The sequence below is a fragment of the Protopterus annectens genome, chromosome 6.part0, assembly GCF_019279795.1.
Source record: "Protopterus annectens isolate FY-2018-M chromosome 6.part0, PAN1.0, whole genome shotgun sequence".
Lineage (NCBI taxonomy): Eukaryota > Metazoa > Chordata > Ceratodontiformes > Protopteridae > Protopterus > Protopterus annectens.
In genome coordinates, this window is record NC_056737.1 from 1,256,225,785 (window position 1) to 1,256,247,663 (window position 21,879).

Consider the following 21,879-nt stretch of genomic DNA (forward strand, 5'->3'; position numbering starts at 1 on the left):
ACCTATCAGATGGAATGTTATGGCGAGTACATAACTTCTTTTTTCTTGCAAATGGCACATGCAGACCCATCAGCACAGGAAGGGAGAACTGCATGAAATAAAGAAATGGGCAGGATGCGTAGGCCTACCTGACTTTAGCTGACATTTTTTCTGTAAAAGAAAAGTTGCACTTGGTTGATGATCACTGCATTTTTATTAATGAATTAAATTTTTACTTTGCAGTTTGGATGCAATGTAGTGTGTAACCATTTTTCTGATTTGACTTAGTAACTTTATAAAACTGTACATTAATTTGTTATGTATATGTTCATTTCCTGTGGTAATTTATTAAACTTTTTATAAATTCAATTCTTGGCTTTAATTGAAAAAAAAAGTGATGTATGCACCTAAATTTCAAAATATTTATTTGAAATAATAGTAAAGCCACTCAACAACCTGGTTCCAAGGACTGCTGCCTAAGGATTTGCAAGAGGCTGTCAGGTCGGACGCTAATATCGCAGGTGGATCAAAGAGAAGTTGACTGTCTTTTGCACATTATACTGCAAACTACCAGTCTTTATGAGCATATGCGTCCTATTTTTAGTTTTGTCCCAGATGTCTGTCTGCACATTCAAAAGTAATGGGACCTTGTTTACTAGCATACTTTTTTCATTTGGTGACTAGCCTAGATGGCTGGTCTGGAAGTTTGGTGCAAAGGATTAAGATTGAACTTTGCAACATGTTTTATCTTGTGTGGTTCTGTGTTTGATTCCCTCAACATCCATTTGCCCTGTAAGTGACTGTGAGCAAAACTGTCTGCTTCCTAGTCTTTTCTGAATAGAGACACTTTCAGATAATGGGTTTACTTGATCGTCAATAAATGAAGTAAAATTAGTCATTGCCCGAGCTAGTAAAGCCTTCTAAAAGTATAGTCACCCTCCCCTTTGAGTTTACTAGTTTTAGTTTAAAATTTCACTGCTGCATTTTTCTGATTATAAAATGCAGTTTATTTTGGAAATGTGTACTATCTTTTTGTCTCGATTACATCCTTTTGGGTAATGATAGCAAAACAGTTTACTGCACAACAAATCTCTGTAGCAGTTTAGACAAAAGAAAAGCTTGATAGGTAGGTTTTTGAATGGGAAATTGGCCTTTGAACTTCATTTGGTTCATTTAATTGCATCAGGGTTTTGTCATCGTTCATGTTCTAGGAATGAGAAAAAGCTACTAATTTAAGAACATCAAAAACTGCTGGTATCTGGAATTAGAAGCACATTATAGAGTTATCCATGCAAAGCCAAGCTGTACATTTTTCCATTTTTCTTTATTCCTAAGTCTTGCAGCCATCTAGTAATGAGAAAAACAGTGTGCTTCTTATTTCTAGTAGTATACCTTCTGCTGCATATATCATCAGTCTACCACATATTGCATTTAATAAGGTTATCTTTTTGAATTGTGAAACATAAATGCCTAATTTAGCTCTTGAGTTGTATGAAATGAAATGTTTTTGAGGAGGTTACTTGAGAACCTGTTATTTTTACCTTGTTAATGATAAGAAAAAATGCTTTAGAGTATTACTGTTCCTTTAAATACATCCTTAAAGGATCTTATAATCACTCCAGAGAATGAAAGCGATTGCTGCTCTCTTCTGTAATTTGCATGAAACCAAAAGCTGCTCTCAAATTAATACTGTACATGATTACAGGACAACCTGGTTGTTAATTGCCTTTGGTCTTTAAATATGCACTTCTTTCAGAAATAGACACTAATTATTAGATCTTGTTTGCTGTTACACCATAAATTGCAAATGTCTAGGTACATTTACAAATTTGCAAGTCTAATGGAGCATGAGTGCAGGGAAAATTGATCTAATCATTTAGAATGACTGTTGCATGCAAAATGAATAAAAATGTTTCCTTGGTATTAAAAATCTTGGAGACTTATTTCAAAACATTTACTGTTTCATTTTGTTGTATTTTTTTCTTTGGCAGCGGGCTTCTGGACTAAAGACACTGATATATTTGCTGTAATGTTTACTAATACAAAACTAAATTTGCATTTTTTTCTGAAATAACATGACATGATAAATAAATGTTTACATTGACCTTTTCTTTATTTATGTACATAACAATAGTTTATAATTAATGTAGTTCATTTGTTTTCAGATGATTTCAGTTTACATAAATTGATATAAGCCAAGTTGCAAATTTGTTTAAATATGGATACACCTTCTACAGTTCAAATTGAGAGGAACTCCCAAGATTGTAAGTTATACTTTCACTTTTTCTGTTTTAGGCCCAACTTACTTGTGTTGAAGCAGCAGCACCTCTAAGAGAATGCTACCAAACTGAAGTACCATCAAGAGAAGCCCAGCTACTGACTCTGCAGACCACTAAGGAATTTGATGTCCTGGTTGTAGGTGGAGGAGCAACTGGATGTGGCTGTGCCCTAGATGCCGTTACAAGGGGTGAGAATATGGTACTATGTGTAAAAAAAAACAGTGTAGTGCTATGTAAAACTTTTTCATATTTGGAAAGCCTTCTGTATTGATTTATTGGTTATGCATTCAACAATACTTGTACAGTTGGCAGTTCAGCTTGTACCACAAAAATATCCACAGAGACGTGTCAGAACTATATGTGCTTACGAAAAGTAATGCTGACTAAGGCACTAAAGATCTGCAGCTTCACTAAAATAAGCTGTGATCTGAAGTAGTTAACTTCATTTGTGCATCAACCTATGGGTATCTGATCCATATCGGATCCGAGCCGGCAGCTTCAAACAGCTAAGATCCGAGCTCCAAGCTCCTCCCCTTTACCCATAACCCCCTGCTATCCCTTCTTGACCTCAGATCTTGTTTGCCGCGGTTCTCAACAGCAGCTTTGAACGAGCTTCCAGGTGTAGCGTAGGAGTTGAGAAAAATCTCTCCTTTTTTACATTTTTCTTTAAAAAAAATTGTTGTGTGAGTGTTCTCTCCTAGTTAGGTTAGCATACCTCTGTTTTATTAGTCAGTGTTAGTGTATTCCCTCCCTGTGTGTGTGTGTGTTAAGGTGTGTCCGTTTTTGGGGCCTAGTGTGTGGGTTCAATATGTTTGAGGCACCCAAATCTTTCTTTTCTAAATGTACCGAGTGTGGCCATACGCTGTCCCCAGCGAATGGCCACACTCGGTGCGTTATTTGCCTTGGGGTTGAACATCTCACTTCGGGCTGCACTATTTATGCAGCGTCCAACCCCAGGGCCCTCAGGGACAGGAGGTCGAAGCTGATTCTGGCGGGACTGTTGCCCTTGGACTTGGCTTCGTCCCCCGGCCCCATTGTGGCTTCTGCCGAGGCTTCGGCAGCACCACCTTCTCTCCCTCTGGCCAAGACTCACCCTCCCACCCTTGGCCAAGAGGAGAGGGAAGCTAGGAAGGAGAAGCGGAAGCATCACAAGAGGCGGGCCGAGACCTCTTCCTCTGCGCCGCCATCAAAGCGAGCTTCTCCGCTTATGGCCTCCGGAACTTCTCCTTCCCGGCTCCGATCTCCCCGTTTCTCGCCGGAGGAGGAGGAGACCCAGTCGCCTTTGAGGTCATCGAGGCGGCATTCCCGGCCCACCTCGGTGGCCTCGTCTAGGTCTACCCATAGCATCTCCGATGCAGACTTGGACCGGATGATGCGTAGGTTCCTCCAGGCCCAGATGCAGATGGGAGTGCTCCTGCCTCCCCCCCCCCCCACCGGGGGGGAGCTCGACCTCCTTTTTCACCCCGATCGCTTCTTCTCCAACCCACTATCGGGGCTCGGAGCCCTCGGAGCCGGGTAGCATTGGAGCCGGGGGAGCATCGGCGCCGAAGTGTCCAGTACTTCCTCGAGTCGGGTCCCTTTTCTTCGGATCCGAGCTCTCGGAGCCGAGAGCTGAGCTTCGGATCCGGAGGTGTCAGTATGACTTCGGCTCCATCGCGGTCGGAGCATGCTGGCCCTATGGATCCGTCTGTCTCTGCGCCGGCTCCGATCCGCACATCGGATCTGAGGGAGGGTCTGCTCTCAGATCCGATAGGGAGCAGCTCTCCTTCAGCATTCAATGTTGTGGAGAGGGTATTGTCGAGGAACTCCAGGCCCCTGGCTTCGGCTATGGCTCCACCCTGCTCTCCCACTCAGATGGGTCTACCTTCCATCACCCAGTCCCAGGGACGGCCTGCGCAAACGTCCCAGATTGTTCCCTTGCCGGAACAGGATGTAGTTGGTGAAGTCTCCTCGGACAGCCCCCCCCGATGAGGGTCCTCACAAACGCAAGTGCAAAAGGAGGCACTTGGACTCACCTGAGTCCGTGACAGAGGACACAGACTTGGAGGAAGGGGAAGGTTCCCCAAGGTCACCCCCGAAGACATCTCCTTCAGAGACATCATGGAGATGCTTCGGATCAGAGGGGGGTGGTCAGCCCCAAAACCTTTCTCTGACGAGAATGTGTTTCTGGAGGCGTTTGTCGCAGGCCCATCTACCTCTTGGGTGTCCCCTCCCACCGACCCCCTGGTAGACCTGATTACTACCAGGGCGTGGAAGGAACCGGACACTGTGAAGCCCATTCCAAAGAGGCCTGACAAAATCCTCAGCCCCCCTTCGGATAAGTCATGTTGGAGCAAGGGAGCCTCGGTAGATGCCATGTTGGTGGCGGCCGCCACCAAAAGGGAACTGGCCCAGGAGAGTTCCTTGGTCCATCCTCCAGACAAGGAGTCTCGGACGATGGACCATCTGGGGAAGCGGGTGTTCGCTTCAGCCACCTTCTCTGTGAGGTCGCTGAATTATATGGCACACGTGATACGACTCCAGCGGGATCTCATTAAAGAATACGCTGGGTCGCCCCCAGAGTCCATGTCAGCAGAGGATAAGAAAGTGTTCTCAACCCGAATGGCCACTCTCAAATCTATCTCTAATACCTCTATGTGGTTACTATCCCATGCCACGGAAGGAGCTGCTAGAGCCAGCGGAGCGGGCGTCCTACGGCGACAGGCGTGGCTCCGTCACTGTGATTTCGCGGAACCTTTCAAGGCGACATTCGCAAATGCCCCATTTGATGGTTCTGCCCTTTTTGGCAAGACCGTACGCGACACATTGGTCCAGAGCGAGAAAGACGGGAAGACATCGTCTGCCACCGGAGTCCGCTTCTCTGCTCCCCAGATGTCCTTCTTGAGGAACCAAAAGGGACAGAGTAATATGTGGTTCCGCAAGTCTCAACAATCCCGTTTCGCTCCGGACCCCTCGTCCTTCAGAGGAGGTCAGAGTGGGCACCGCCCTAGAGGCAGAGGGGGTCCGAAGAACTTTGGGTCCAGAGAACCTTTCTTTGATTGGCCCACGCAGCAACCCTGAAGGGTTACCCAACTGCTCCACTCTGGAGGCAGTCGGGGGGCGTTTTTCGAGGCACCTAGCAGCTTGGGAGTCCATTACAACAGATCGCTGGGTGCTTCAGATCATATCCAGAGGCTACAAGATCCCTTTTCTCAATCCCCCTCCCACTCCTCGGAGCCTCCCCGATGTCCCACCCAATCAAAGGGAGGCGGCAGCCGAGGAAATCCTCCAGCTGCTAGAAAAAAGAGCAATCCAGCACATCCCCCCAGAGCAGTCCGGATCAGGCTTTTACTCCAGGTTCTTCTTGGTGCCAAAAAAGACGGAGGACTTAAGACCAATCCTCGACCTGTCTTTCCTAAACCTCTCCAATCCATTCTCCCACTTCTGCAGGAGAACGACTGGATGTGCTCCATAGACCTCAAGGATGCGTACTACCACATTTTGATGGACAGACGATCCAGGAGGTTTCTCCGCTTCCGGCTGGGAGCCAGCCATTACCAGTTCAGGGTCCTTCCCTTTGGTCTCACCACAGCCCCCAGGGTGTTCACCAAGGTCTTGACAGTTGTAGCGGCCCACCTGAGACTCCAGGAAATTCAGGTCTTTCCGTACCTGGAGGACTGGCTCCTGACCGCCCCCACCAGGCATCTACTATGCGCAGCCAGAGACTACTTTCTCCATCTAGCTCCCCGGCTGGGGATCAATGATCAGCATCAAAAAATCTTCCCTTCTTCCAACCCAAATCCTAGATTTCATTGGAGTCAGATTGAACACAAACCAGCTTCTAGCCTTCTTGACTCCGGACCGGCTTCGAACTCTAAAACTCCACATATTGGCCCTTCAATCCCCAGCTCCCTCTGCGGAATTGGTCCTGAGGGCGTTAGGCTCTATGGCAGCAACTATCAGCCTTCTCCCCTTGGCACGCTTGAATATGAGAGTTCTTCAATGGACCTTGCAAGTCCAATGGTCCCTCCTGCGACATCCCCTGAGCTTCCCCGTTCCCCTCAGCAGGGTTTGCAGGAAAGCTGTCTTATGGTGGCTCAATTCCCCAGACCTCCAGAAAGGGCGCCCCTTCTCTATGTCCCCTCCTCTAGCCACGGTGACCACGGACGCTTCTCGCCTCAGGTGGGGGGGGCACTGCATGGGCAGGACTGTCCAAGGCATTTGGACCCATTTGGAGACCTTTTTGCATATCAGTGTCCTAGAGATGAGAGCGGTGCTTTTGGCGTTGCAAGTACTTCACAGCCTTCTTCCCTTGGGGACAGTTGTGATTCAGACTGACAGTATGTCGGTTGTCTGGTATATCAACAAACAACCTTTTTGCATATCAGTGTCCTAGAGATGAGAGCGGTGCTTTTGGCGTTGCAAGCACTTCACAGCCTTCTTCCCTTGGGGACAATTGTGATTCAGACCGACAGTATGTCGGTTGTCTGGTATATCAACAAACAAGGGGGAACCAGGTCCTATCCACTTTGTCGGGAGGTCATGAGAGTGTGGGAATGGGTGATATCCAACAACCGCTTTCTCATAGCGACGCACATTCCGGGCCGGTCCAACATCTTGGCAGACAGGCTGAGTTGAACCATTCTATCACCATACGAGTGGTCTCTGAACCCCAGAGTAGCAAAGTTAATCTTCTCCAAGTGGGGTCAACCTCGCTGCGATCTTTTTGCCTCGCCTTTGAACGCAAAGTGCAGCGACTACTTTGCTCTAATTCCCCCATCCGGGGAATCCCCCAGAGACACTCTGGTGCATGTTTGGCCACCCGGTCTAGTTTATGCTTACCCTCCTCTTCCCCTGATGCTAAAGTTCTTACAGAAAGCCTGACGGTTGGGGAGCAGAATAATCCTCATTGCCCCATTCTCACCTCATCAATCTTGGTTCCCATATCTATGGTCTCATCTAGCTAATCCCCCATGGATTCTAGATCTCATCCCGGATCTGATCTCTTGCCCATCAGGTCTGTCAATTCCGAACCTGGACAACCTCAAGCTGACAGCTTGGTTGATCCAGTTCCACTGATAGCTAGGACTCCCGGTAACTCGTCCCCTGTCAAGGCTGTACTAGTAGCCATCTATGAGAAGGATTTATAATAGTAAATGGAAGCGTTTTTGTATTTGGGCGGTGCGTCAAAACTTAGATCCCTTTACAGCTCCGCTGCCAGCAGTGTTAGATTTTCTATCAGGCTTATTCGACCAAGGTGCTAGCTCTTCAACGGTCAAAGTCCAGCTGGCTGCAATCTCTCACTATCATGTCGGGAGTGATCTCAGCCCTTTGATTTCGTCTAAATTATGTAAGACCTTCCTAAAAGGCACTTTCCTTTTAAGGCCTCCTGTTAAGCATGCAGTCCCTCCTTGGACTTAACCCTTGTTCTTCAGTCTCTGACAGCTCCTCCCTTTGAGCCTGCAACTTCAGTGGATCTGAAATACTTATCTTGGAAGACAGTTTTTCTTGTTGCCATCACTTCGGCCAGAAGGGTTTCGGAACTTCAAGCCCTTTGTGCCAAGCCACCATATTTAATATTTCACAAAGATAGAGTTTTACTCAGGACCAGTCCCTCCTTTCTGCCCAAAATTGCTTTGGAGTCTAATATCAACTAGTCTATTAATTTACCAGTCTTCTTTCCAAATTACCAGAATAAAGGTGAATACAAGCTACACTCTCTAGACGTACATAGGCAACTGAGGTTTTATTTGCACAGGACAGCTGATCACAGGAAATCAGACCAGCTTTTTGTATCCTTTGCTAAACCCACTTTGGGAAAACCTGTATCAAAAGTCACTTTGTCCAGATGGATCTCACAATGTATCCTTTTGGCTTATGAGAGTTCTGGCCGGTCTGCACCTCAAGATGTCCATGCCCATTCTACTCGATCGATCTCTACCTCTGCTGCTTTTCGATCTAGGGTGTCGTTGGATGACATTTGTTCAGCAGCCACTTGGGCTTCACCTCATACATTCATAAACCATTACAAATTGGATATTGTCTCTAGAGGGAGAGCATCCTTCGGCTCTGCAGTGCTCCGGAATATCCTTCCATGAGGACCTCCCAAGAATTAGGTAGCTGGGGACTCTGTCCCATAGGTTGATGCACAAATGAAGTTAACTACTTCAGATTAAGACGTTATGTACTCACCATAACGTTCCATCTGAGTAGGTAAACTTCATTTGTCAGCAACCGACCCCCTGATCCATATGGATACTCAAAGGAATCCTGCTTGTCTTGCGGATTGTCTTTAGGTTAGAGTTTGGAGGTGGTTCTTTGGTGTAATATATTTTTATGCTGATAAGCAAACTCGATCTGAGGTCAGGAAGGGATAGCAGGGGGTTATGGGTAAAGGGGAGGAGCTTGGAGCTCGGATCTTAACTGTTTGAAGCTGCCGGCTCAGATCAGATATGGATCCGATACCCATAGGTTGCTGACAAATGAAGTTTATCTACTCGGATGGAACGTTATGGTGAGTACATAACTTCTTATTTTCATGTAGTCTGTGTGCTGGCAAAAAGATTTGCAGCCTGACTGAAGAATGGAGTCTGGTTTACAGTCCCATGAGAGGGATAATACGTTCATTGAGCAAAACGCATAGCCTGCAGTGTTGCACTACAATGTTACACTTCATATGCCTCTACAAAAAAAAACTTGTTTTTATACTAGATGCGTATATAAAAGTAGTTTATCTATGATGATGTGGAATTTGTTGTCTTTTCCAGATATTTCTTGCATTTGCTGCTTTCAGATGGCAGATGATTTTTTTTCATGATCACATTCTTGAAGACTGTAGTTTCTTCTTACATCCAGCAGCAGTAAGGAGAGAAAAAGAAGAAATCTACTTCTAAGCATTCCAGACTAGTTTTGTCCAAAGATGAAATGCAGACATAACCTTTTGCAGCTTCCAGACTACGTTTCTTTCAGATTACTATATGCTTAAGGACTGGATGATTGTGGCTGTTTATAATTAGTAAATTATGTCTAATATTTTATACTGTTGCTGAATCTCCTCTATAGTTTGACTTTTAAATTTTGTTAATATCATTCTTGTTTGGTCCTTGTCTCACCCTTTCCCTTGCAAACAAAAGCAATGTCAAATTTAGTGTTCCTCCCTACTCATGGAATTGAAAGTTGATAGCAGGGAGCGGCAAGAGTTAGACAGAGACTCCTGCACCTGTAGCACACATTACCCCGGTAACCCAATCTTGAGTAGCAGCTCTGGTGCTTGATTGCACAGGCAGGAAGGAGGGGTGTGTCTCCACCCTTGTGGGGGAAGAGAAGGGAGGCACACATACTAGAGAAACACTGGCATGATCGATCTCCCTGGTGGAGACTGGGAAGATAGCAGTGCATAGTGCTGCCTGTGGGTGAGCAGGGCAGTTTTGCTGACATCTGCTTGTTGTGAAAGTGAAGGGGTGGGGCAGTACTTCCCATTGCATGTCCCTTGCACATTGTTTTACCAGCTGGGAGCAAAGGGATTGGGTATTAAAGGAAGATGAACATGCCATGGCAGCATATAAGACTACACCACGAGCCAAAACCCCTTCACCAGTCCCGAGCGTGGGTCAGAGAGAGTTTGGGGGAGTTATGAGGTTCAGTAGACCCAATGGGTGAAGAAAAGTCAACGGGAGCTAAAAATGGAACTCCAAAAAGGGATTTGGGATAGAGGTTCACATCCTGTGGGCATTTAGTTGATTTCTTCTTTTCTGGTTGTCCTAACAACCTCCTCCATCAGCTAGCAGATGCAGTGCAATGCTCAACTACACTAAGCTGCAGTGAGCGTAAATCTTCTTCATACTTGCAGTGCACTGCACTGTTTGGCATGTTACACTCTGAGTCCATGTGTGTAGGAGTACAATATTAGTCCTTCCCTTAGGTTTTGATTGTTTGTATCCGAATGTAAAACATCAGTCTCTACCTATCCCGCACCACTTAGAGGTGTGAACTTCCCCTAACTTCTTACACCTATCCCTCTCTGGCCACAATCTAAACTCCAGTCATCTGAGGTGGAGTCAGCATTCCATTCATCTGTGCCCCTGGGCCAGTAAATATTCTGTTGTGTACTGTGTTGTGAGACCTTTTCAGTTTATTAAAGACCCAGAACTTCTCCATTTTATTTCAGTTTTCTGGTGTTTATCTAATCTTAACCTCGTACTGTAAGTTGTACTACACTTGGGTCATCATTGCTCCAGTGGGTACATCCAATATCCAGTAGTATTGAATCTGTCAAGGGAAATATATAATGGCTGCCGGGTCAGGGGCATTTGTCTGACATCAGGGACGTCAGGATATCAAATGTCTTTGACCACGCCATATCCTCAGTCATTTTTGCCGCATGGTCGCCGCTTGGCATTTATTGATTTTGATTTCGCACTAGTTTTTTAAATTCAAAGTTGTTTAATGGCTTTCAGAGTTTTTATTTTTAGTTTTCTTGCCCTAAATTTTTTTTTTTCTGTCAGAAATTTTTACCGGATGTACAGAAAGAGTGGGAATTAGCACGACAGGAGAAATTGATACCGCATAGAGATTATCATACTTTGTGTATTCCTTGCTTAGCTTCGATAATTGTGCTTTTGATCTTCGGTGGGATTTGTGGCATAAAAGATGGAAGCTAAAGAGAAGGTTGGATCGTGCCAGGATGCTCAGCAAATGCAGAAGCGCCAAGGGCTGGATGAAGCCGCCTCCAGTAGAGTTAAAGTTCTAAAGCTACAGTTAAGCCTAGGCTAGGCTAGAAGAACAGTCTGTACCGGACGCCGGTTCTTAGGTTCCGTGGGTGAGGGTTTGTGTGAGTTCATTTGTTTTCTCAGGGTGAGACTCAGGCTGAGCAAGATGTGGCCTCTCTCAGTCAGGCTGAGGGGGGGTGGTTAGCCATACTCCCTCCCTTCCTCCCTCCTTTCCTAGGGCTCCTTCTGTTCTTTCTGTTTTTGTGGGCCCCCCCCAGTTCTTGGCCAGGCCCAGTTTCTGCCCTAGTTCTTCTACTTTCTTCTGGAACTGTAGAATCTTTAAATATAAGAAGCTTTTGATTTGATTTGATTTCTTTGATTAGAGGTTCTATGCCCTCCCTGATAAGAGACCTGCTAGGAGTTTGAGCAGGCTTCGTTTTGAGCAGGAGTCAGTCTTTCGCTGAAGACTTGGAGGACTCTCCTTCTACCTTCTCTTCTCCTTCTGTGGATGATTCTTTTCATTTCTCTTTTCTTTCTTTCTTTTTTCATTTTTTCTTTTCAGAAACTCTTCATTAGGCAGGGAGCAGGGGAGGAATTGGAAATCAGGACTTCTTTTAGGCTTAGGGAGGTTTAGTGGCTTTAGTTTTTTGGCAGGATGTAGTGATTTATGTTTTTTATGATGTGGAAGAAGACTTTTCTTTTCTTCCTTCTCTTGCCTCTCGCTCCCGTTAAATCCCCGTTAAACCGGATAGGATACAGGGTGCCTGAATTCTTTAAGTTTTATAAGAGTCCTAGACAGGGCCAGAAACTGGGCCAGGGGCCTAGGCCAAAGGGGCTGTCTGTGTAAGAAAGTGTCCTCCTGCAGACAAAGAGCCAGGGCCTCTGGATAGATGGAAAAAGAAATATACTTCTTCCACCTTTGCTGCTAGGAGGGCTTTGAAAAGTTTCACATGTTATGTTGAAATAAAAATCTCTCCTTTCCTTTTGAAGGCTAGGTTGAGGCTTTGGCAGAGTGGCAATTTGATTGTAAAGAGTTGCAAGATTTTTAGTACATGTTTCTGAACAGGTGGGTAGGCAAGCTTTGCAATGTTTTTTTGATGCTACAGGCCTCTAGGGGCCCTGTGGCCCACTGGGTTCTTCTTTGCAGGCACGCCTGGCTGATCTGGAGGGATTAAAATTTGTCTGACCATGTTACAAAACTTTGCAGATGCTCCCTTGCATCTTTTTTGGTGTTGTTGTTTGAGCAGTTTTAAAGAAAATGGAGAAAATGGAATAAGTCTATAAGTCTATGCAGAAGATTTTTTTTTTTTCCAGCCTCTCCAAAGTAGTAGAAATTGGCCTACTAAGGGGTGGACGATCCTTCTTATATGATTCCCAGTCTAGGGTAGATCTAGACGCGGTAGGGGGGGCAGATCAGGGCTCTTTCAGGCCTAGAACAGGGAGTTCTCCTGCACGTTTACACCCAAGACAGAGATGCCTATGACCTCACCTTTTTTCCTTTACACCTTTGTTCCATACCTTCAAAAACCTTTCAGGCTCCCTCAACATTTTCCTTTGCAACAAATAGATGCAATCTTAGCAGGTCCTTCTTGCTTAAGAAGCAAGCCTCTCTATTATTCCAAAGCCTAGTTTTAAAGAAGAAGGGGAACACGTGGAGACTAGGGAGTACCAAGGAGACCAATTTTGGATTTATCTATCATGGAACTATCAAAAATCAGACAATGTTGCAACAGCTTTTACCTCAAATGGGGGCTGTTGCAGCAGCTTTTACCTCTGCTGACTTTGCATCTTTTTACCTTCATGTTCCTATCAGACTAAGTTTCCAGAAGTTGGAAGCGCTTTCGTTGCAGGAAGTATTCATAAAGAATTCTCTGTATCTATCTTCTCTGGCTTTTGACTATGGCTTATCAGTCCTTCAGAAGTGTTCACGAAGTTGATAGCTTTCTTCAGGCTTCTTTCAGGCTAAAGGATCTATCCTCTATTGGGCGACTGACGACTTCCTGATATCCTGGCTCAAGGAAGGAATTGCTTCATCAGGAATGGGGATGCTGAGATGCCTGCTAAGATGCCTGGGGTATCTGTGAGCGAAAAATAAAGTCCAGTCTAGTACCTGTCCTCATGTGTGTGCTTTCTGTGTGTGAGTGAGACTACAGCATCCCAGATGGCCTTTTAACCCCTTGAAAAACAAATCCAGTTCCTTCCATCACTCCTATCCATCTATCATCATCAGTCCAGTCTGACAGTCCTTCAAGTTCTAGCCTTCTTAGCATTCATGTGCTCTTGTCTTCTGGTGCTTCACTCTGCATGTACAATGAGGAAGCTAAAATGATAAAAAAAATGTATGGACATGGACATGACACTGTCTGGACACTGTCATTCAAATAATACCTTCTTTCATTCAATTTTTTTTTTGTGGTGGAAGTGTCACCTAAACAAGGGATGTCTCCTCAAGGCTCCCGGCCAGAGGCGAGTCAGATTTTACGACAGATGCCTCAAACAAAGCTTGGGGAGCTCATCTAAAATGGAAATGGGATACAGACAAGTGGCGCGGGCCAACTACACATCACACATATCATCATGAAGGGAGGAGATAGTCCAGTTTGCATTAATAGCTTTCAAGAATTATCTCTTTCCCAGGGTGTGTGTTGATTCTAACAGACAACACAACTGTCATGTGTATCATCAACAAAGGGGGAAACGATTCTTATCCTCTATGCAGGCAAGCAATGATTTAAAGTTTTGCACAAAAGGTTTCATCCCACAGCTTGAGAGGATGCTCTTTTCTTCAAATGGAGCACTTTTCTTTAATGTATATTTAACTGAATAGTTCTGAAGTTCATCAACTATATTGCGTTTCAACAAATGTCAACTATTACCAATAACAGTTTTGCATGAAGACCACTTTTTATGTGGTGTAATTTTTTTCCTCAGTTTTTGCTATTTCTCTGAAGTGGATAGTATTATTATTGGTAGTAAGCAGGCTGCAAAATGTTTCTTTGAGGGCAAATGCTGCAAAGTTGGTAAGTTGCCAGTTTTGCAAGTTTGAGATCTTTTAGTAATTCTGTTAAAAATCACCCAAAGACTCTTGGAAATGGAGCAACATGATTGAAAAGTGCTTACCATCAAAAAGTTAGATGGAATGAAATTTAGCCTAAGGATAAGGGAGAGCCTTTGAAATCTAGAAGACCAGAAAACAACCTTAAAAGTTAAGCTTCTGAAGAAAAAGCATCCATTTAACCACTGTATCATGCCTTCTGCTCAAGCAGCTTAAGGTTATATAATACTTCCATGTTGTCAGTCAGCAAAAGTACAAGGTATGTTGTAGGACGTTTGAGAGCTACTTTTTTCAGTTTACTACAGTCTCATCTGTTTCAAATAGGTTATAAAATGTCTTGGATTCTGTCAAGATAAAGGTATAATACAGAAGTAGAAAATCCCTGGGAATCCAAGGAATCCCACATTTACAAGTCTGAGTTTTCAGCTGTGGTGGCAGTCTCTTATCCATTTTATATTTGTGAAAAAAAAAAACAAAACCTACTTCTCGTCTCTGGGGACAATAATGAGGTAAAAAATATTTTATTTGAGTATTACTTTTGTTATACTTGTAAGTTAGCAAAAAAAATAAAAAGTAGTTTCTGGGATTCTGGCTGCATCATTAGCACTTTTTTTTGTTTTGAAAGACGGAAGAAAAACCTTGTTAAGCAATCCATCAGTTGTGGTCAAAGGTATATATATAATATTTGTCTGTCCCATTAGTCATCCGGGCAGCTACATTAGATAGAGCAGAATTGCCTGTGGCATCCTGCTTCCTAGACGACAACTCAAAATTACTTGCTATCTTGGTCATGTGGGCTTCTCTGATGACTACCCCTTTAGTCTGGTATGCATAATTGCCACATCTGGCTTATAATGCTCAGTAGTAGAAGACATTCCGGAACCCCATTTTGAGCATTTCAGCTTCCTGCAGAATACGGTACAAGACTTTGTGAAGTTTCTCCATTTGCCCAGGAGTTCACAAAATATTAGCCCAACATGGCTTTAAGCATTAAAAACATGGTATCCACATGTATGGCAGTAATGATATTTTTTATTTAATTTGAAGATATTTTATCATTTGTTTATGTGGTAAGAACCTCTTGAAACTATTTTTGAACAGGATTGACCCAAGAGGTCAGGTTTGATTAAGTACATTGCTCAGCCACAAAATATATTATAAATGTGAACACTGTGTCATGTTTTCAGATGAGTTTGATTTAACTTGTTTGAGTTTATTGCTCAGCCACTAAACCATACTCTTTCATCACTGAGAAAAAACATATTTGGCAGAATATACAATATCTAATATGGTGTTGGAATTCAGGCGGCATTGACTGTATACTGTTTATAGTTGTTGACTTCCCTGGTTGGCAGGTAGTAGATTTGCTTCAAGTGAAAGCTTTTCTTACTGTTTTCAGCACCAGACATAGTAGCAGCAGATGCTAATCTGGGTCACCAAGACCCCTACTACCCCACAGTAATTTTAAAATAACCACATGAAATATGAATATCTTTCTCCTTAAATTGAAGAGGCATATGCCTACTGGGATTACCGATATAACAAATGAATAAAATACAAATAAAAGAAAATAATACAGGAGGACCAGCTTAATTCCCTGTATGTCATCAGTGCTTGTTTTTAGTGCAGAATTTATCAACATTAGCAGATGCTAGCAGCTGACAGGCTTCTCTCAGGTGACTGACTCTTCGTGATCATGTCCTTTAGTCTGGCATACCCAAGATATTAAGAAAGTTCTGGACATTTTGTCCCAATTGAGACAGTGGGTGCCTTAGCTCTTCTTTACATGAATTATTAGCTCTTAAAGACCAAGTTAGGGCAGGGTAGTCTTTAGCAGATCAATTTTCTGTTATGATCAGAACTGCAGAATCCCAATGGATGTTGTTCATCATTCTCACTGCTGCAGTAGCTTTTTGTTATACAGGTTGTATCCTGCCCAGAATAGAATAAGCAGCCAGCATCACAAAGCTCTGGCTCCCTCTCACACCTACGCTCTGACTGCTGATTGGCTAGCCCCTTGGAGGGTAAATCAGCTGTCAGTGTAGACTTTCATTATTTGCTGCCTTGAGAGGAAGCAATTCTGAGGCTTCACAGGAGCAGCAATGTGCTTCCAGCTTTATTTCTGGCAGATAATGCCCCAAAGGGGATTCCTTTCATATGGAAGTTATTGCTTTTTAAAAATATATATATGTTTTAATGTGATTACTAAAAGTTGTATTTATACTTCAAGAATACTCAAGTTTTTTTCACAGTATCTTACATTTCTGTCAGGGACTGCTATTAGAACAGGGCTTATTTTTAAAAATGGGGGGGGGGCTACTTTCATGGTATATGTGTGCTGCTTTTGAAAATTTTTATATGTATGTATACGTTTTAATAATCAGAAAGTGTTTTTCAGTGCAGGAAATGTATTTTAAGTTGAATGAGTGTGTACACTGTGGAACTTACTTTCAGATATCCTGCCTGAGATCAGTGTTACAGTATTCCAAACAAATAGGTTATCACTGCTGATGGCCAGACAGAGTACCAAAGCTTAACCTTCCCTGGATTGTACATCCAAGGGTGAGCTCAGCTCATAAGCGTAGGGGTATATAAGAAGATGCATGAGCATAGATTCTCAGACTATCTTGCTATCAGCCCAAATGCAGGTTGAGTATGCATCAGTCCGACAGTCATTTGATTGTTGGTATCATAGCTTCTTAAAAAAAAAAGTGTCCCATTGGGGAAACCTGTCATTACTTACCTAAATTGTTTTATTATATCTGTATTAGAGGGATAAATGCGAGTGCTGTAGGCAAATCCCGTACAAAGATCTTCATACCCAGTGTCTCTTCTGCCTAGGCGCAGAATAGGACTACAAGCCCTTTTCTGTTTGCCAGTCCTTTGTGTCAAAGACTTTGCAATCCCATCTGTCTTTCAGTTTACCTTCAAAATGTTGAATGCTAAATGGTTGAAAATGAATTGGTTGAATGCACTATATTGAATGATCAAAATGTTGAAATAAAATTAGTTTAAACTCACAATGTCCAAATTATCAAATTTGCCCATTTCTGCACTGTAGTGCGATATTGGAGTTGGTATATTTAAGTAGGGGGGCACAGACCCCCACATGGTGGGTGCAAGGGGGCATAGCCCCCCTGCAAAATAGTAAAGGTGATCTCATTGCTTTTTCAACTAAATGATTTTAGACATTTTGGTCATTCAATGTTTTGGGTTTAGATGTTATTTTTTCAACCAAATGAACATTAGACATCATGGCATACAACATTTTGAAGGTAAACCCTGTCTTTCCTTAACACTTTCTTGGAGACCCAGTGTCTGAACTGTTCCAATATGACGGATTCTGCTTTCCCCAGAAATACCTGCATCCCAAAAGAAAAAGCTCAAAAGGCCCAGGCCAGATACTTAGTCTACCCCCTCTGATTTTGACAGCGGGTTTCTCAGTGAACATTGATTCTCAGTGGGTGCCACTGAGGTTCCAGAACCTGTGGTATGGCCTACTCCACCTTTGATGCCCTCTACCGCCACCCAGATGGATTCTGGTATGACATAGAAGGGCCATATGACAGACGAATTTACTTCTATGGAGAAGGGGGAAACGAGGATCATCATTTCAGAAGGTCTGCAAGGCATCCCACAGATTCTAGACAGGGAGGAGATCCCCAGTAAGTTAATCAAGGTACATCAGGGTTCTGAACTGCCCCATTTGGTTCAAGTGGATGTTACACTAAATAAGAAACAAAGAAAAACATTTTTTTCGAGCTTTTCTTCCTGGCCTCTGCTGAAAATGGTCTACTGAGTCAGACTTTTCAAGTAATCAGATGCCAATAAATAAATAAATAAGTCACTTGTCCCCATCGACAGAGAAGAATTGGATTGACTTCTCAAGGCCTGCTCAAGACCATTATGGCCCTGAAACTACCTTCATTTTTTTGTCCACCCTTTTCCTCCTATTTCTCAAACAAATTAATGTGGAATCATCTTGGCTATGACTCTGACCATTCTCAGGCCTACTCCTCTCAAATCCACTCCCCTGGCAAAATTCCTTCTGATGGAGAGAAGATCATCTCTTCTGAGTCTCTTGTTGAAGAAGCTTCATTTGAGGAGACTGTTATAAACGTGATTAAACATTTTGAGTAGGAGTCTAGACAGCTTACAGAGGTCTAGATGTACCCCTAATTTGCATCCTCATGCTCCCAAATGCCATACTGATTTTCAAGGTTCCTGATGAATTTATGCTCTCTCTCTCCTCATAAACTTTCAAAACGTCTTCCAGTGCCTTCCCTTCAAACAAAGACAATTGGTCCATGGATAGGTGGGGGTAAAAAAGGTTTATACCTCCTCTTCTTTGGCATTCAGGACTTGGCATTCAGGACTATTATTACCAGACCCAGATGATTAGGCACCTGTTATCCATACTCAGCTCCTTAAACAATGTAGTGGTGGATTCACAGAAGATCAGATTCCAAACAAGTGTCCTTGCTTTATCAGGTTACTCAGGTAGCCAGACACAGTATAAAATGTAGTTATGATGCTGTGGAGGCCTCTTCCAGAGCAGCTGCTACTGCCTTGGTCATTAATGGTTGCACAGTCAACCCATGCCAGAAGACTTCAAAGCCAAGTTTATTGCTTTTCCTTTAGATAAGAACCCTTTGTTTGATACACAAGGCAAAATAGTGAAGGACTACAGTTTGCCTAGATACCACAGGCATTACCTAGCCAAGCCCACTTATTTTGTTAGAAGGGACTCCAGACCTTTTCAAAAACAAAAGAAGGCACACAGAAAGAAATTTCCTGAGAAACCACACAGGGATCCCACGTCGGGGAGGGTTCGCTTTAGGGAAAAATCACCATATAGAAATCATCACCCCTTGGTTCTGTTCTGCCTCTCTCCAAAAGGCTAACAAATTCAGTCTGAAACTGGGAAAGGATAATCGGAGACCACTGGGTGCTTTCTTTCATAAAAACGAGTTATGCCATGTCTTGGAAACAACCTCCTCCACTGAATGGTATAACCCCCCACACACACACACACACACAAAATCAAGTCCATCACCTACCACCCATACCCCAAGAATTACAGCCACAAAGCACTATAGAACTAGTGCCCACAGAATTTGTAGGAAAGGTTGTTTTTTTTGTTTACTCCAGACTCTTTCTTTCCTGGTTCCATGAAAAGAAGGACGATGGAGACCCATACTGAATATCTGTCTCGGCTAAGCACTTTCCTAAAAGTGCCTACTTTGAAAATGCTCTCCTTGTACACATTGCTGCCATTCATAGTTCCACAGGCATACCTAGTCTCTCTGGATCTAAAGAATGTCTGTCTTCATATACCAGTTTACCCCCCCTGCCTGAGAGTCCTCAGGTTCTGCACTGGCTCATCTCACTTTGTTTATTGCTTTCTCATTTGGGCTTACAATAGCCCCAAGAGTATTCACAAAGTGTATTGTACCAGTGATATCCTGCTGCCGAGCACAGGGAATTCAGATTTTTCCCTTACTTAGACGATCTGCTAATAAAGACTACATTGTCACAGATCCTCTTGCTACATCTCCAGTTTATGCTGCACCTCGTCTTGTTGTGGGGTTCAGTATCAACTACAAAAAGTCCTACCTCAAGCCCACTCAGGGCCTAGTGTTTCTGGGATGCAGATTGGACACCAGAAGGATGCAGGCCTACTTGCCTTAGGAAGAAGTGCAGAACTTTTACAGCTTAATTTCACAGCCTTTCCTTTTTTGACTGATGCTCAGCCAGGGAAATCTTGAGAGGTCTGGGACATGTGGCAACAACTATCCCAATGCTCCCTCTAGCCAGTTTGAGGAAGATTCAGTGGTAGCTGAAAACTGTATGGTCCCATCACTCTTACCCTGTCGATACAGTGATTCCCCTCATACTTCATCACAGAGAGGAGCTCTCATGGTGGGTAGCCAGGTGAAACTCAGCCTAGGGGCTCCTCTTCATCCCACCAGTCTTAGCTCAGGAGGATTATACAGATGGCCTCATACAAGGTCTGGGAGGCCTGGACAGGCACCCAGAGAGTCCGGGACAGATGGCAGCCCAAATTCAAAAAGGAGCACATCAGCATGAAGGAGATGAGGGTCCTCATCTAAGTTGTTCAGGTCATCTCCCATATCTGGAGTACAGGTCCTTTTCAAGTATCCACAGACAACATAACGGTCATGTAGTACATTAAACAAGCAAGGAGGCACCAGATCATGCTGACCTTGCAAACTAGCATGGACGGCCTGAGAGCTTGCCACCCAGAAGAACATGTCCCTTCTTGCCATATACATCCCATCACATGACAACATGCTGTAGACTCATTAAGGAGGGTTTTGGTGGACCCTCATGAATAGACCCTGAACTGACAAAGTTTTTGGACATACTTCACCTTTGGGGGATACCCAAGATAGATTTGTTTGCCTGAGAGAAACAGACAACTCCCTCTGTTTTGCAAGAGGAACCCCTGACCCTCAGCCTGAAAGATGGATGCTTACTCCTTTCAGTGGACACTGGAGTTTCTGTATGCTCCCCCCACTACCTAATACTCCATGGGGTCTGTTAAAGATCTAGAAAGAAAAAAAAAAGACAAGAACTTTTGGCCAAGACAGCATCTGTTCTCTCTCCTTTTTCTACTAGCCAAGGGCAAACCCTGCAAACAACCAAACAAGGCAGACCTCTTCCCAGAGGATCACTGCTACATCCCAACTTGTCATCCGTAAGCCTAACACTGTGGATTATGGGGTTCTGATTATGTTCAGCACAAGTTTTCAGAAGACTTAATTAAAGTTCTCCAAGAAGCAAGGCGACCCACCACTTGAAAATTCTGCATGGGCAAATGGAGGAGCTTTTCCTTCTGGTGCCATAGAAATAACCAGGACCCCAACAACTCAAAGGTACCTTCCATCCTAAAGTATTTGTGTGAGCTCATGGATTCAGGCCTGGCTTCCTCCACCATCAAAGCCCACCTGCTGGCCATCTCTGCCTGTCTGCCCCTCAATCTACCTGTTATGTCCAGACCTCATGTCAAAAGAATTCCTTAAAGGAGTTCTGCATCTTAAACCACCAAGGAAGTCTGTACCCCCCCGCCTTGGGATCGCAACTTTACGCTGAAAAAGTTAATTGTACTTCCCTTTGAACCTGCAGCCTCAGCAAATCTCGAAATCTGCACCTTGAAGACTCTTCTGCTTCTGGTTCTTACTTCTGCTAGAGAGTTAAAGAGCTGCAGGCACTCACTGGTCATTCCTCTCTTACTGATTTTTTCATAAGGACAGGGTGACCCTGAGAGCTTACTCCATGCCAAAAGTAATGGGCAAGCTGTCTCTCAAACAGGCCATCAATCTGTCTACTTTCTTCCCTAACCTACAGAACAGGAGGGGGAAAGACCCTTACACTCTTAGACATTCATAGACAGACAAGGTTCTATTTGGACAAGACCAAATCTGTTCGCAAGTCAGATCACTTCATTTCACAGTCTCATTTGTGAAATCAAAACCGGTCCAACCAGTATCTAAACAAACCAATGCAAGTTATATCTCTTAGTCTATCTCCTTTTGTTATTCTCTACATGGCAAATCCTTGTCATCATGCTCATTCTGCTAGGGCAGTGGCATCCTGCAGAGCCTTCTACAAAGGGGTGGATGCTAGGGTTAAGCTGCCACCTGGTCATCTGCACACACCTTTACTAAACACTACAGGATTGATGCTTTTTCATGGTCTCGACCTGCCTTTCCTTGGTTGTTCCTCCCCCTCTCTGGCCTCTTGGACTGTTCTTCTATCCACTAGCCAACCCCCTGTAACATTCCTTTCGGCTCTGGGAATCATCTGTTTGTTTGGAGTACTGCAGCAGTGATCTCAGTCAGGAAATAGTACAGCT

The 21,879-nt window shown here is 43.9% G+C and overlaps 1 protein-coding gene across 1 annotated transcript in view; it reads left to right on the plus strand.

Moving 5' to 3' along the window:
• Positions 1–21,879, plus strand: part of GPD2 (glycerol-3-phosphate dehydrogenase 2) — a 2,212,620-nt gene that overhangs the window by 25,999 nt on the left and 2,164,742 nt on the right. Inside the window, exon 2 of the mRNA XM_044073653.1 lies at positions 2,275–2,446. Coding sequence (XP_043929588.1) covers positions 2,275–2,446 — 172 coding nt within the window. The remainder of the gene's footprint in view (positions 1–2,274; positions 2,447–21,879) is intronic.